The sequence below is a fragment of the Microplitis demolitor genome, chromosome 2 (genome assembly GCF_026212275.2).
Source record: "Microplitis demolitor isolate Queensland-Clemson2020A chromosome 2, iyMicDemo2.1a, whole genome shotgun sequence".
NCBI lineage: Eukaryota > Metazoa > Arthropoda > Insecta > Hymenoptera > Braconidae > Microplitis > Microplitis demolitor.
This window is the reverse complement of record NC_068546.1, coordinates 121,561-135,697: the sequence shown is the minus strand read 5'-3', so window position 1 is coordinate 135,697 and position 14,137 is coordinate 121,561. Positions and strand designations below refer to the sequence as shown.

Below are 14,137 nucleotides of genomic sequence, written 5' to 3'. Positions count from 1 at the left end.
AAACGTCTCATTAAAAGTATATTTTTATCCAAAGCTTTACAATATACATTTTTTTTTCTTCTTTTCTACCTCTCTTTTTTTTTTTTTTTTTTTTTTTTATTTTTCCAATTCACTACATTTTTATCGTTACTTTTTCGTGGTGCACGAATGTCGACAATAAGAAATGGAATATAAGAGCTAAGAGGTAAGAAGTAAGGGTGCGTTTTCTGGCTTATACGGTAATAAAAATATTACGAGGTTCTCTAATCTTTGGCATATAATGCTATCCATAATTCCTCCAAGGCGCGTTGTGATGGAATCATGATCGGGCTATGGATTATATTTTTATATATTTTTTTTAATGTCATATTCTTTGTGACTCATCTTCTCATATTGAGAAGAAATGGCGATAAGTTTTTTTTTTTTTTTTTTTTTTTTTTTTTTTTTTTTTTTAATACCAATGACGTAAGCATTTAATGAAAGAAGAATTAAAAGTTATAAATATTTGAACGATAAAAAATCAATAAAGATATGATTATGATTTAGAATGTTTAAAAGTGCACAGAGGCATAATAATAAAAAAATGGCCTATCATCAGTATAAAACTTGTGAGAACTTAAAAATCGCACCCTTAATCTACATGAATAAGTAGTATGAGTATAAAGTAGGATGGGAAAACCTGTCACTTGAGTCAAGGAGACCGCAAAGTCCTCTCTTAGCTCTTCTGGTTCTCATCGTTCACTCTTTGACCCTCTTCCTTCCGACCTGACCCAACAACTCCCGTTGCTGTTCTATCCGTCGACGGCTCTTCTTCAACCCCTTTTAAGCGTTACCATTACCGCACCATGAGCTTTAAAGCTTCGTAAGCATATATTCACTATCCCTGGCTCTATCCTTCTTCTACTGTAACTTTATCATTTTGTTGTTGTTCTTCTTCTTCTTGTTCTTTACCACTCAGTGTACTTGTGTCTTGCCTCACTTGCCTCACTTGCCTCACTCTACTCTTATTTACTTACCTTGTAATCTGCGCTTTTACGCATATACCGCAACGCTACATCTACTTTTACTTATACTTTAACTTATACTACCACCACTACCGTTATATTTTTCTTTCATTTTTTTTTATTATAATAAAAAAAGCCACTGAAATATCTAAGTTTTAACAGTAGTTGAATTATTTCAGTTCTTACCTTTGCTAGGAAATTTATATTTTTATTTTTATTCTTAAAATTAGCTGTAAAGAAGGTACTTTTAAGATATGCATCGAGATTTGTATGCTCGTAATCCTGTAATTCTCCTCCGTCGAATTAAAGTAGACTATCGTGGCAAACCATACCCCTACATACCCCTACATACCCCTACATACCCCTACATACCCCTATTTTCCCCTATAATTTTAGCCCAAGGAATTATCCTTTAGACTGTTACCCCTTGAGAACCAGACAAATTACATACTGGTTCTATAACATTGGGGGAAATTAATCAACGTATTACTAACTCGTTTATTTGATTTTAATCTTTTTCTTATTCTTACTCTAACTCTTATTATATTTTTATTTATAACAGATGGGAAAATAAATTATTTTTCTTAAAATTACAATATAATATATTTATTGTTATCAATATTCGTTAACCACAATTATTACATTTTAAATGTTGTTACGTTTTATAATATACAATTTTATTTTTATTACTATACATTTTGTCTAAATTCATATTTTCATTTAATTTTATTCGCCTATCGATAAATTATATACAAAAGCGTAAGGATTTCTCCTTTAGCTAAACTACATTACCAATTTAATATTCACTCTTGGTCTAGTTTACATTTTTTTTTTAAATGTCTCGATTTTTTTTTTGTCAGGGTTCAAAACTTTCTTGTCAATTTATCAAAGCTGTTAATTTTTTTTTTTTTTTTTTTTTTTTTTTGTTTTTTTACCGACACACCTTTCAGTTTATAAATTTTATTATATCCTTACGGATTACATTATTCGTCTAGAAAACAATCGACAAATCTGTCAATTTTATTTTTAAAAATCATTATTGTTCTTGCAATTAACGCCACATCTTTTCATCGTTTTTATTTGAAAATAAAATAAATAGGGAATTTATCGAAACACGTAAAGCTCTGATTATTGATTTGTGTTATGTATTTATTTTTTTTTATTTTTTTGATAATAATGTTTAATAATTTTTTTTAGCGTTACGTTCTGGACAAAGAACGTGCACTAAAGCCTTTTGTATTTTTTGTTAGCAAAATTGCTTCTTTTTTATTTAGAATTATTCATTTTATTTTGATATTTTAAATGTTCAGAGAGAATTTCGACTTATTGTTCCATCAGACCATGTGTTTGCTGCAAAAAAAAATTCGTCTTTTTAAATTTAAATCGAAATTATTCCTTATCATTTAACATTTTTATTTTATTAAATTAAAATAATGGAAAAGGGTATGGGTTACCTCTGTAATGGGTGTTTGGTACCATGGATGGACATTTAGCGTCTGGTGCCTGTAAAACAAAAAGAAAAATATAAAATAATAAAAATTTTAAAATATTTGTAATTTTAATAAAAATAATTATCAATTGTCCAGTAATGGAAAATTATTTTATTTATTGCGACATATGTAAACATTTTACGAGTCCAACAATACGTGACAATTTATAAATGCATATATATGCATATATATGACACTGAACCCATTTACGGAAGCTGATTGAAATCGATGACAAAAACGTCATTGATTGCTTTACAAATTAGTTTATTACTTTAATTTAAACTTCCAGCTGTCGAAATAATTTGTTTTTTAATTTATAAATTGAGTTAACAAATTATAGTTGGTCAATTTAAAAGTTTAATAAATTTATCATAGTAAAAAATATAAATTTTAATACAAGTTAATTAATTAATCAATTACAAAGTTATTAATTATCAACAAGTTGTATTACAAGTTATTGTAATGGTAATTAAGTAATTAAAATTGAATATATCTCGTATTTAAGAACAAAGTATTCTGTTGAGCTTGAGAGTGTTTCAATTAATCAAAGGATTTAATAAATTTTCCAGCTACAAAAATATTATAATGCCATTTTTTATTTAAACCGTAAGCTTGCCAAGGGCATTGATGCAAAGGAAACCAATGAAACTCTCGAATGGTTCAAAACTTTTAAAGGTTTATTATCCTTTTAATAAATATTTAATTAAATATTAATGTAATTAATACTTTGATAAACTTTGATGTATATTTAAATATTCAGTTATCTAAAAGTAACAGACAATATATTATTTACTTGTCATATTAAAATTAGTAAAACTTTTTAAAGCCTCTTTCACCCAATCGGATAATATATATATATATTATAAATGTTATATCTTACTTTACGAAAATCGATATTTGTCCGTATGGTTCTATGATGGAGAAGTTGAATCGGCCTTCCGTTATTTCCAAGCGGTGCTTTTGGTATATCTTTAGTTCCTTGCATCAGTCTTCTTAATGCGTAAAGCTTAGATAAAACAAATAAAATAGTACTGAATAAGTACATTATATAAATTAATTTAAAAAAGAGTGAAAGTAACACCACACGTGCAAGAAGCATTAAATAGTTGTACCGGTGTTTGAAAAATGTTGACTAACTTTTGTAAATTATGGTTAAGAAAATTGTTACGCTAAAAATAATTTAAAGCAACAACAGCAGCAGGAACAACATACAGCAACAACTACAAGTAAAACTGTTGAATAATATATGAGTTAGCAGGTAGGAGGTAGTAGAAATAGCCGTTTTACCTCTTGAGCACTCATATAGATGGGTTTGTTGACGATGAGCCAGACCGTCGTTTCCCAACATCCCGGATGTGTTGTGCTTCCCTCATATGTCATATATCCCTCAGTATCCGGTAGCAGTTCTTTAAGGGACAGATGACCAACTGGAGCTTTTTGAGCTAAAATCATAATTATTATTTACAAAAATCGATTAATATATATCTTATTTACTTTTCAATTAATTATAAAAATAAAATAATTGCCAGTAAATAAATAAACATACAATTATTTGAAGGTACACATTTAAATCTTAAGTTCAACCGACATAATTCGGGTGGTAAACATAACTCTGAGAATCTAAAGGGAGTTGTAAAACAGAGATCCAGTATCTTATAACCAACGTAAACATTTGCAGGTAAAGGTTTTCAAGTTGCGGTACCAGAGTATCCTATCCAAGTCTTGTGTTGCTCTACATAAAATATAGACTATAGATCTACAAACTCTAGGCTGTCTAACTAAACCAGGTTCTTAGAAGGCGGTTTGATAGTTGAGTTAGCTCGATCTAACCTAATGTAACTAGTCAAGAAACTTCGTTGGTATATATATCCTTTCCTCACTTTTACGATAGTCCAGAGTCCTCAGTACTTATATACATAATATTTAAATAACTTGTTTTAATATTATCAAAAAGATATATATATATATATTGAGGGAAGGAAAGGTTGTAACATTAAAACGAGGAAGGAACGGAAATGACAAATAATAACCAGCAGAGAACCCGTCGACGGAGAAATATCAACTGACGTTACTATCTAGTGTGGGTGGGTAGGATTGTACAGAATATAGTTTTAGGGGTTGGAGGGTTCAGAGGGATATGAGAGATGCTCGTATGATTAATGAGACGCATTAACTTTCTTCCAGGCACTCGTGAGGCGGTAGAAGAGCATGAATTACTGAGAGACACACAAATGCCGTCACTCACAAATTCTTTACACTATTTCGTGACTCTACTCTTTCTCATTCCCAAGATTGTAATTTCATTTTTTTTTTTTTTTTTTTTTTCATTTTTTTTTTAACGCTCTGATAAAACATTATGCTCTTGGCATTTGTCGCTAGCTGGTTATTTTAAAAGGGATAAGGTCATACCGCTAAGAATTTACAACAAGTGCTTTTAGGAAAATTGACCGACGCTAATGGTTAAACCACCCGCTGCGATAATCACAATCATGATAGACATCCTGATGATAATAATAATAATAATAATAATAAACTTTAAAGTTTTTTATTACCGCGTCTAATGTCAGAGATTACTCTGTGAATAAGACGATTACTTTTTTTCAAGCACTTGAAGCAAAATGAGTTTATATATTCTCAGGCATTATTGTTATGGTGATTAAATGTTTATATTTTTTTTGATACTCGAGAAATGACTGAAGATGATGGAAGAGGGGTAAAATAGCAACGAAATAACCGATAAAACATAATTTTCAGTATGTCGATGCAAGACCGTACGATGAAATATTTCATCTATTATCAGAATTTGGTAACAGGAAGAGGGTGAGAGAGTGAGAGGGTAAGAGGATTGGAAAGAGGAATGGAGGAACGAATGGTGCATTAGAGGACCAACGACGCATAGGTATAAGTAAATAGATTTTGGGTAGCTAGCGCATACTTGACGCAAACTCGAGAGCTTGGTGTCGATACTGGTCGGAAATGCCACCCTTGGCCTATGCTGCGTGGGTAATAAATTCAAATTTCCCACCTTTTCAATTTGAGAGGACGAAGAGAGGACGGCACTGTTACTATACTGCGAATTCTGTTTTCCACTTGCCACTTGCCGTGTATACTTATGCAACAATGGAATACTTAGATTCGTGTCACACCCTCTTGGCACGACATTTTCCATTGTCTCGTGATTTATGACGGTGTCAGGACTCTCTCACAACTTTTTTTTTCCTTTTTTCTTTTTTTTTTCTTTTGTTTTGTTTTACTTCACCCCGTATAAGTAAAACAGTGGAAAGGCAGTATTGATTAAAATTCATGATATAACCAAATAAAAACAAATAAATTCACTGCAAAAAGTCATTCACTGTATAATATAATTTCTAAAAAAAGTATCAATGAAAACAAAAAAAAAAAAATTCTTCTCCATCGTAAAAGCATTTCTCAGTCATAAAAAGTAACATTTTATCAAATAAAGACTTTGGTACACAGAGTAATTTGTTAGGTAAAGAAAGTCACTCATCATCTAGTTTTTTTTTTAAATTTTGTTTTTATATTTAAATGAACAAAAAAACAGGTTGTTACATTCATCTTCAGGCAAATGGTAGATTCACAACTTCATCATCTTTTTATATTTTTGTTCAAATGTTATTTTTCTGGTGGTATTTTATTTATCATTCGCTCTCGTTGCTCTCGGGGGTTGTGTGCGGCCCTACAGAGAGTGTGTACTGGATATGCGCAACGCGACGCGACGTGTTATCTGGCCCGTGAACTACGTATTCATCAGATGTGGCATTACTCTTAAAGCTGGGAGAAAAGTCAGAGATCCTCAGGCTTTTGGAAAACCGTTACTAATTGCGCTCTGAATTATTTTTTCTTTTTTTTTATTTTTTCTACCTTCCCTCTTTTCAACAGTTACCACACGTTCTTTTATCCGAGACTTTTCATTTTGGGACAAATTATACATGAATTAGTGTCAGTCGTCATCCTTTCTCGATGACCCACTTTTTTATTTTTTTATTTTTTCACAACCTGTACAAATTTACCCTCTAGTAATTTTATTGTTGCCTCTTATTTATCTTTTCTACTTTTTTTTTTTAATATAAATATAATTGTGTATACTTACATCGATATTGTACGCTATTGAATACACTGGTTATTATTCGTAGTTCTTGATTTGGTGAGTCACCGAGCTAAAACAAAAAAAACAAAGAAGAAAACTATCATCAACCCTAATTTGATTTTTATTGATTATTTGTTCTGCTTAATGTTCTAGCAAACAAAAACATTTATTAGTTCACTTAATAATTTACATAAATTATTAAAAATGTTTTATTCTGTATGAGAGAAAAAAAAAATAAATTGTTCAGGTGAAAATAATAATAATTATTGATAAAAAATTAGTTGTCCATTGAGGGTATTTTAGCTAGTAATTCCCCGTAGTTAGAGAATTTGATCGATCTATCTTGTGTTAGTATCAAAAGTTTTGTTGAATGACAGCATCTCGGGAGCTCTTGCTCATTTAGCTCTCGGTGGATGTCTAGTCCCGGTGAGTGAGAAAGTAAACGGTAGCATGAGCTTGAATCTCAAGAGTGTAATTCGTCTGAATTACAGTAGTCAGAGCAGCTTTGTAGAGCTCCTTTACGATTCATCCATTCATCGAGAGATCGAGCACCTGTTAAGGACTCAAGAAGAGAAAGCTCGCGCCAGAGGTGAGAAAAGACGATGAGAAAGAGCTGAGAAATAAATAAAAAAGAAAAAAAAAATGTAAAAAGAAGAACAAGAATGGAGTATATACTTAAGAAAGAAAAGTTTTCCATCACGAAATTTATGAAAAGAAATAAAGTTTTTCTTTTTCAATGGATTTATGACTTTTTGAATACATACCGCATCTTTTACTCAATCTCTTAAAATAAACGAGAAAATATTTCTTTAAAGTGGCGTCGTCGTAGTAAACTATTAAAAAGCAACCTCCAGTTAAAATTATATTCCCATCTCATCATTAAAATCCCCAGGGGCTGTAGTTAAATTTATATTTAGTGAGAGATGATGTTGGAGACTTTATTTATTAATTTTCAGTTTCTCAAATTAAGCTTTTATATGACTCTTGATTAAGGTGTCATTATAACCACCACTTTAATTTCACTATATCTCATTATGTCATTATTAATACTGTCCATATTTTTATCTATTTAACAATAACTTTTATTTAAAAACTGTTTGAGTGGAAATTGCCAATTGTAAAATTTAAAAATCTACAGCATTAATACAGAAGTTAAATAAAATTTTGGTAGTTCTGGATAACTCAGTAGCATTTAGTTGATACAAGTGAGTAAGTTTCATCTCCTTTGCTTTGAAAATGCCTTTAAACTAAAACTATAAACAGCTTGGAGAATATTCAAAAGTGTATAAGAGAGTTTGTGGTGGTGGTGGTGATGGTTGCAATGGTGGTGATGTGCTACAAAGTAAAAGCTATCCATGTATCCTGTGTCTCTGTTTATACGTGTCCTCTAACACTTTCTATAAACTTTTGAGCTCTATTTCTAGCCTTATAGGATCGGTACTTCTGATGTATTGTTACTCATATACACATCAGCCTTTTTGACTTAAAAGTTATAACCAGTTTTCAAGAGGAAGATACCTTCAGATATAGATACTGTTAAAGATACAAGAGAAAGAGAAAGAGAAAGAGAAAGAGATAAAAAGAAGGGGGTAGTAGGTGAAAAGCCAACGAACATGAGGGAGCAAGGAGGCTTCTACAGCTTCTACAGCTTCTACAGCTTCTACATCTCTTCGGAAACTTGAGAATTTATTCCCAGCAAAACCACACAGTGCTTTTGCTCTTGTATATCGTATATATACTCTTCTTCTTCATGCAAACCGTTACGCAGATTCTCCTGCTGACGGTACCTCAGCTACCTCAGCTACCTCAGCTGCATCGCATAACCACATGGTTTTATCTATTGAGCTTTAATCATCTTTACCCTTGAGAAATAATTGCTTTCAGATGATAATCATCACCACATTGTCGTTTTCTCATCATTATTATGCATATTAATATCCTTTTGAAACTTTACACTTTTAATTTTAAAATAAATATTAAATAAATTAACAATATTTAATATACATATACGTAACTTTGAAATAACTTTTAGTTTAACTTGCAGTAGTTTTAAGAGCTATCATATATATGATGATACTAGGTATATCATCGCATTAAGACTAGAGAATTTCAGAGGCAGACTATAAGAGACAAGGTATAGATAGAGTACACCTTAATTACTGATATAATTGTCAATTTAGGAGCTTCCCAGGTTTGATTAAACCTTCCAGTAGATTCTCATGTACACACTCTTACGTTAAAACTTTTGTAACTATGTAAATTTAACCGAGTTTCAATGACTATTATTATTATTTTTTTTTTGGTCAAATATCACACTGTAAAAAAATAACCGGTATAGGTCCAGTGCATTGTTATATTCGGCATCAAAAAAGTTTATTACACACAATTAAAATAAAAATATTTATAATTATAATATATAAAACGGTTGTATGGATTGCGTTTTGAATTGAAAAATAAAATGAATACATACCTGAACCATCAATGAAATAGCAACCAAACCTTGGCTTTTGTGTTGTGCTTCACTCATATTGTGATAAAGTTCAGCATTGAATCCGTATACTTGAATCTGTAATAATATAACAATAGACAATAATAATATGTAACAGTATACTATTGAGTATTAGTAAAGAGGAAAGGAATGAGATATAGCATAAATATAATAAATTATTGGCACTTTGTGGGCATCCAAAAAGAGTAGAGAGAGTTGAACCGGGATCGAGTATGAGAGGATGAGAGGATAAGAGGATAAGACTGAGAGACCCTTGCTGGGATGGATGAAATACCAGGGATGCGACGAGGCATGCTTCAAAGACACCCACCAGCACCATCACCAGCACCAATCTCTTTGGTATACGTTTTAAGAGTAAGGAAACAAGAGGATGAGACTAAATCTACTGGGTCTGATCAAAGTAAGACAAGAACTACTGAAACGAGATTCCTTCACAGTATCAACGACGACGACGACGACGACAACACACTATATTTCTGTATAATAATTATAACTCCTTACACAGTCTATTTTTATTACCTCCTTTATTTAAAATGTATAACGAGGCGAAAATTTGACGGGAATGAGCAAAAAAATACGGGCATTATCAAGATAAATATTTCAATCTTTGGTTCTATCGTGGCCCGGCTGAATATCTGATCAAAGAGAACATTTCCTATCATGAAACGGAACTAAACTTTTTTTTTTTCTTTTTTATTTTTTTCTAGATGTGTATATAAGCAGAGCCCAACGGCACTACAGTAGTCACCCCTCAGATAACAGAAAGATTCCCTTGGGCAGACGAAACGTCGATTGTAGTGACGCCTTTTCGCGTTCTCAACTGTCAGAATGCGGGATGAAAAAATATATAAAGAAATGAAGAACTAAAAATCCCGAGAGGTATAATGTTGCTGCTGGGTATGCTCTAAAGAATTTCCTTACTAAATATATATATCTACATTTGTTTCATGGACGCTTGGAAATTATAATCCACAAGAGACCCAGGGAATTCAGCATTAAATTTTAAAGCTCGTTTGGCATGTTAATAATCGATAATGACAGTTTTGTAAATTCCTATCTTTTAACAAATTTCAAATTCCATATATATATATATACTAAATATTTTCATTAAATTCTTATTACCATAAAGTTTCATTTTTTGAAATAACTCCAATAATATAGTATGATGGGACGGTTAACGTATGAGAATAATAAAGTATGTAAATAGTTGGAAAAAGGTTAGCAGGTGGAGGAAAAATAACTCAGGAATTAAAGTGCCAAGAGTAAACTCAAACTCACTATATATTTGATTTTGAAAATTTTTTGAAACTATCGGAATGAGTTGGGAGCGATTGGAAAGTCAATGGTGCTCGACAGTGTCCGGGATTTTCGTTCCGGTTCTCAATTGTCCACTGTCATTTCTCTTGTATAAAACTAGTAAAAAACGTGAGTAGGGATGCAAAAAAGGGATAAAGTGATGGTTTGTTACGTTGTACAACGTTATTTTGTTTACTCAATCACCTCACGTGCGTTTATTATTTTCTTTGATTTACAATACATTTTTCTCTACTTCTGTCTTTTATAAACTTTCTAAAATTTGTTTAATCAAAAAATAAAAAAAAAATTTAGTAAATTAATAATAATAATAATAACAGTTGAAAATGACAATGATTACATTGCGGTTGAATATACTCTAGAAAAGCCACTAACAAATCCCCTAGAATAGTTTAGAAACATGAACGCCTAAGCAAGTTGCAACAATATACTATATACTATATACTGCTAAGGGTAAGTTTTGGTTTCTAGTTTCACCTATATTTACATTATTCCTTATTCACAGATAGCTTTCATCGAGTAAACTCAACACGCCAAGGAGCTTATACATTTATACATTTATATATATATGTTATTATCATTAAATAAATAAATTATTTATGATTATTAATATTAGGGATTATTAGCCCTTTGGTCAGTAAAATGTCATCTAATCTGAGCACTGCCTGTAATACTGAGTGTAATGCCTCTCTTGTATCATCGAGTCAAGAATAATTGGCATGTCAGAAGCTGCATCCGTGGCATATGGGCATGCCATCACGATTTCTGGCACAATACTCTATTCTCCTATGATAGATATACGACCGTAATCAACCCCCTTTCCAGCCTTACTAGCTCTAGCAGCCTAGTGCTTCTCTACTGTTGAACTGTTGAACTGCTAGACTGCTGGCCAGCTCTATATTAACCGGTCATCTAGAGTATATAGTCGGAAGGATCACCTACTCTCAAAAGGGGCGGTCTGTGATATTCTACAGAATATAAATCCATGTAAACGGAATTATTTTATATGTAATTTTGTCAAGTAATTTAAAAATTAAAGTAACTCATGTTGTCATGTTTATTAGTTTTAATAATAAATAGTATAAATTTTTAGTTGTCTTTAAAAGTGAATGCAAGAGCGAAAGCGAGAAGTGGAATAAGAGGATACTTGAGAACGACAGACAATCGCATCGCGACGAGGGTCGTTCAACTATAAACGACCACTACAATTACGGGGTTGTGCAGCCACTACACACGCGCGCGCCTAACTGGAATAATTAAGTAAATTTGCGTTTAGGTTAGACCCACAATTATTATTTTTTAAATTTACTTTAATTGATAAATCTCCAAATAATACTTGAGATAAATTTATAAACATTTAATTAATAATATAGATATTTAAGATATTTCAATTTAGTACTAGATATTTTAGGATCGGCATTTTCGGTGGAATTATTAACAGATTAAATGATAACCAAAGTTGTGAGGGTGGATTTTAAATCAACAATTTCCAAGTGACCGAATATATTTCAATCATCCGATGGGATTCAAACAATTTAATAATTATTTTCAATTAAGAAATAAACTTTGGTGAAGATGACTATATATATATAACAAGTTTAAGTATTTAGATACAATTATGCTGATGAATTAAGACAATCAAAGATGATAAAGACGATCATCGAAATGACAGAGATAGTAGAAACATTTAAATGGTCCCTCAGGCAAATTGCTCCAATTATACCTGTCAATTTACACACCTCTCGTAGATCCTACAGACCAATGAATCCCACTCGTATCACGGTACTGTTTGGCCATTAGTGGACACCTGACGATACACGCTGGTGTCTACTGTTAGATAGAAAGCAAATACCAATGCTCAATACTACTAGAGTAACTAGAGTAACTAGAGAGTTACTAGAGAGTTATTAGAGTAACAGCACAATACTAGTAGAGTACCGAAGGTACTGGGTTATAGTACTTGTGTGTGGTTATCCTGTCAGTCGAATTCCTTTTACTGGCCATCAAGTTTTGATGAAATTGTTCCCTATTGCGGTCTAATGATAATGAAGACTATGGAAAATATCTCTGGGACAGTTCTAGTGGAAGATTAATCGGATAATCGAGCCCTTTTGGCTTAGTTCAATACTACAGTACTCTCTGGTATAGAGATATATATGTATAGAGATGAGATCCTAATCAGTTAGAGGGAGAGAAATGGCCACGACTACTCCTCCATTTAGTGGTACTCGATGCTCGGTCTCTGGCATCAAAGCAAACCGTCCTTCAAGTACATCGATAATGAATTAGATTCGCTTGAGTGTCTCTGAGTTCCGTACACTCACATATATGTCATGATCCTCTTGTGTGTTTCTACATCATAAGCTCACCACTCTCAGCTTCACCATCATATTCACGATCAACCTCTCCAGAGTATCTCTACTGTCTACTGTCCTATGTCCTATTATATTCCCTTTTACAATTCAAATTACAAATAACATAGTCGAAATTTTGATTAACTTGAGTAAGCTTCAAATCAATCTGTTATTAAATAACTATTTCCACTGTACATATTGATATTAGAAATAAATCCAATTCATACATTCGTTTTAATGAATTCTATAGATTTTAAAATAAATTTACTCGATTTATTGAATACTCTGGTAAAAATTTCTTGAGCAAATAATAATTATATTTCAATTTCATTCTATTGTAATTTAATTTAAAATATTAAAATGTTTAAATTTATAATTACCTCTGCTGGAAAAGCATAATTATTAACTTGATGCTCAGATCCATGTTCATTTGTCATCCCATAATGAATATAAATTTCTTCAAACTGATAGTGATACGCGAGTGGTCCACCAGTAATGTTTACCCGTGTCTTTGCGTCCTTATCAGCTTTGAATACTAAAAATTGTCCAGTATTGTGTAGATATCCAGCAACCTTAAATTATAAATAACAAATTAAATGATTAGGAAAGGAAAAATGTGACAAGTTTATCAAAATTCAAGTTAATCATTGTTAAATTTAGTTAAATGTGTTTTTGTGGCTTAAAGAGTAGAATTAAGTGGTTTTTTGACTGACAAAAACGAAGCTCTCGGGTGCTCTCGGAACTGTTAGGGTAATTGATTAGGGATTTAATTGGACAGAATGGCGTTGGTACTACTACAACTACAAAAGGAACGTTCGTTCGTTGAATTGGTTGAGTTGGTTGAGTTGGTTGCCAACAGTATAGACTATGATAGTGAGTTGAAAATGGCTGTAGGTGGTTGTAGATGGCTGAAGGTGGGTGAAGGTACCGAGCTGGAAGCAAGCGATGAAAACGAGGCGACTGGTGAGAGAAGTCCATTTTCTTGTACGTCTCGCGAATGTGAATTATGACATCATCAGTTAGAAATAATGAGGTAACCTCAGTGCGGATTGGACTGGGGCGACTAAGGCGACTAAGGCAACTAGGGGCAGAGAGACACGTCAGCAAATTTTCAAGCTCTAGCCTATTTTACCGCAATTAATTTTTTGTTTTTCTTCACACCCTCTTATTATATTTATTTTTCATTTTATAATTTATTAACTGCCTTTAAAATTTGTATAGCTGCTGTCGATAGTTGGCCTATTGTTTAAAATAAGTCAACAAGTGAAATAAATAAAATTTTCCAAATAACAATGAATAGTAAAGTACAAATGGTGAAAATAGTAAAAAATAAATGGGTACAAGTCAGATATGATGCAAGAAAGAAGAAAAGACATAGT

The 14,137-nt window shown here is 31.9% G+C and overlaps 1 protein-coding gene across 2 annotated transcripts in view; it reads right to left on the bottom strand.

The window, feature by feature from the left end:
- Nucleotides 1–1,920: 1,920 nt before the first annotated feature.
- The window catches only part of LOC103578526 (carbonic anhydrase-related protein 10), a 40,888-nt gene continuing 28,671 nt past the window's right edge, over nt 1,921–14,137 (bottom strand). The window contains exons 4-10 of one of the 2 annotated variants that reach the window (XM_014439784.2): nt 13,139–13,330; nt 9,052–9,147; nt 6,585–6,651; nt 3,761–3,915; nt 3,354–3,479; nt 2,438–2,486; nt 1,921–2,351 (exon numbers count right to left, since the gene is read on the bottom strand). In XM_014439784.2, the coding sequence (XP_014295270.1) occupies nt 2,290–2,351; nt 2,438–2,486; nt 3,354–3,479; nt 3,761–3,915; nt 6,585–6,651; nt 9,052–9,147; nt 13,139–13,330 (747 nt within the window). In that variant the 3' untranslated portion in view covers nt 1,921–2,289. The remainder of the gene's footprint in view (nt 2,352–2,437; nt 2,487–3,353; nt 3,480–3,760; nt 3,916–6,584; nt 6,652–9,051; nt 9,148–13,138; nt 13,331–14,137) is intronic. The other variant, XM_014439785.2, reaches the window with a different exon arrangement.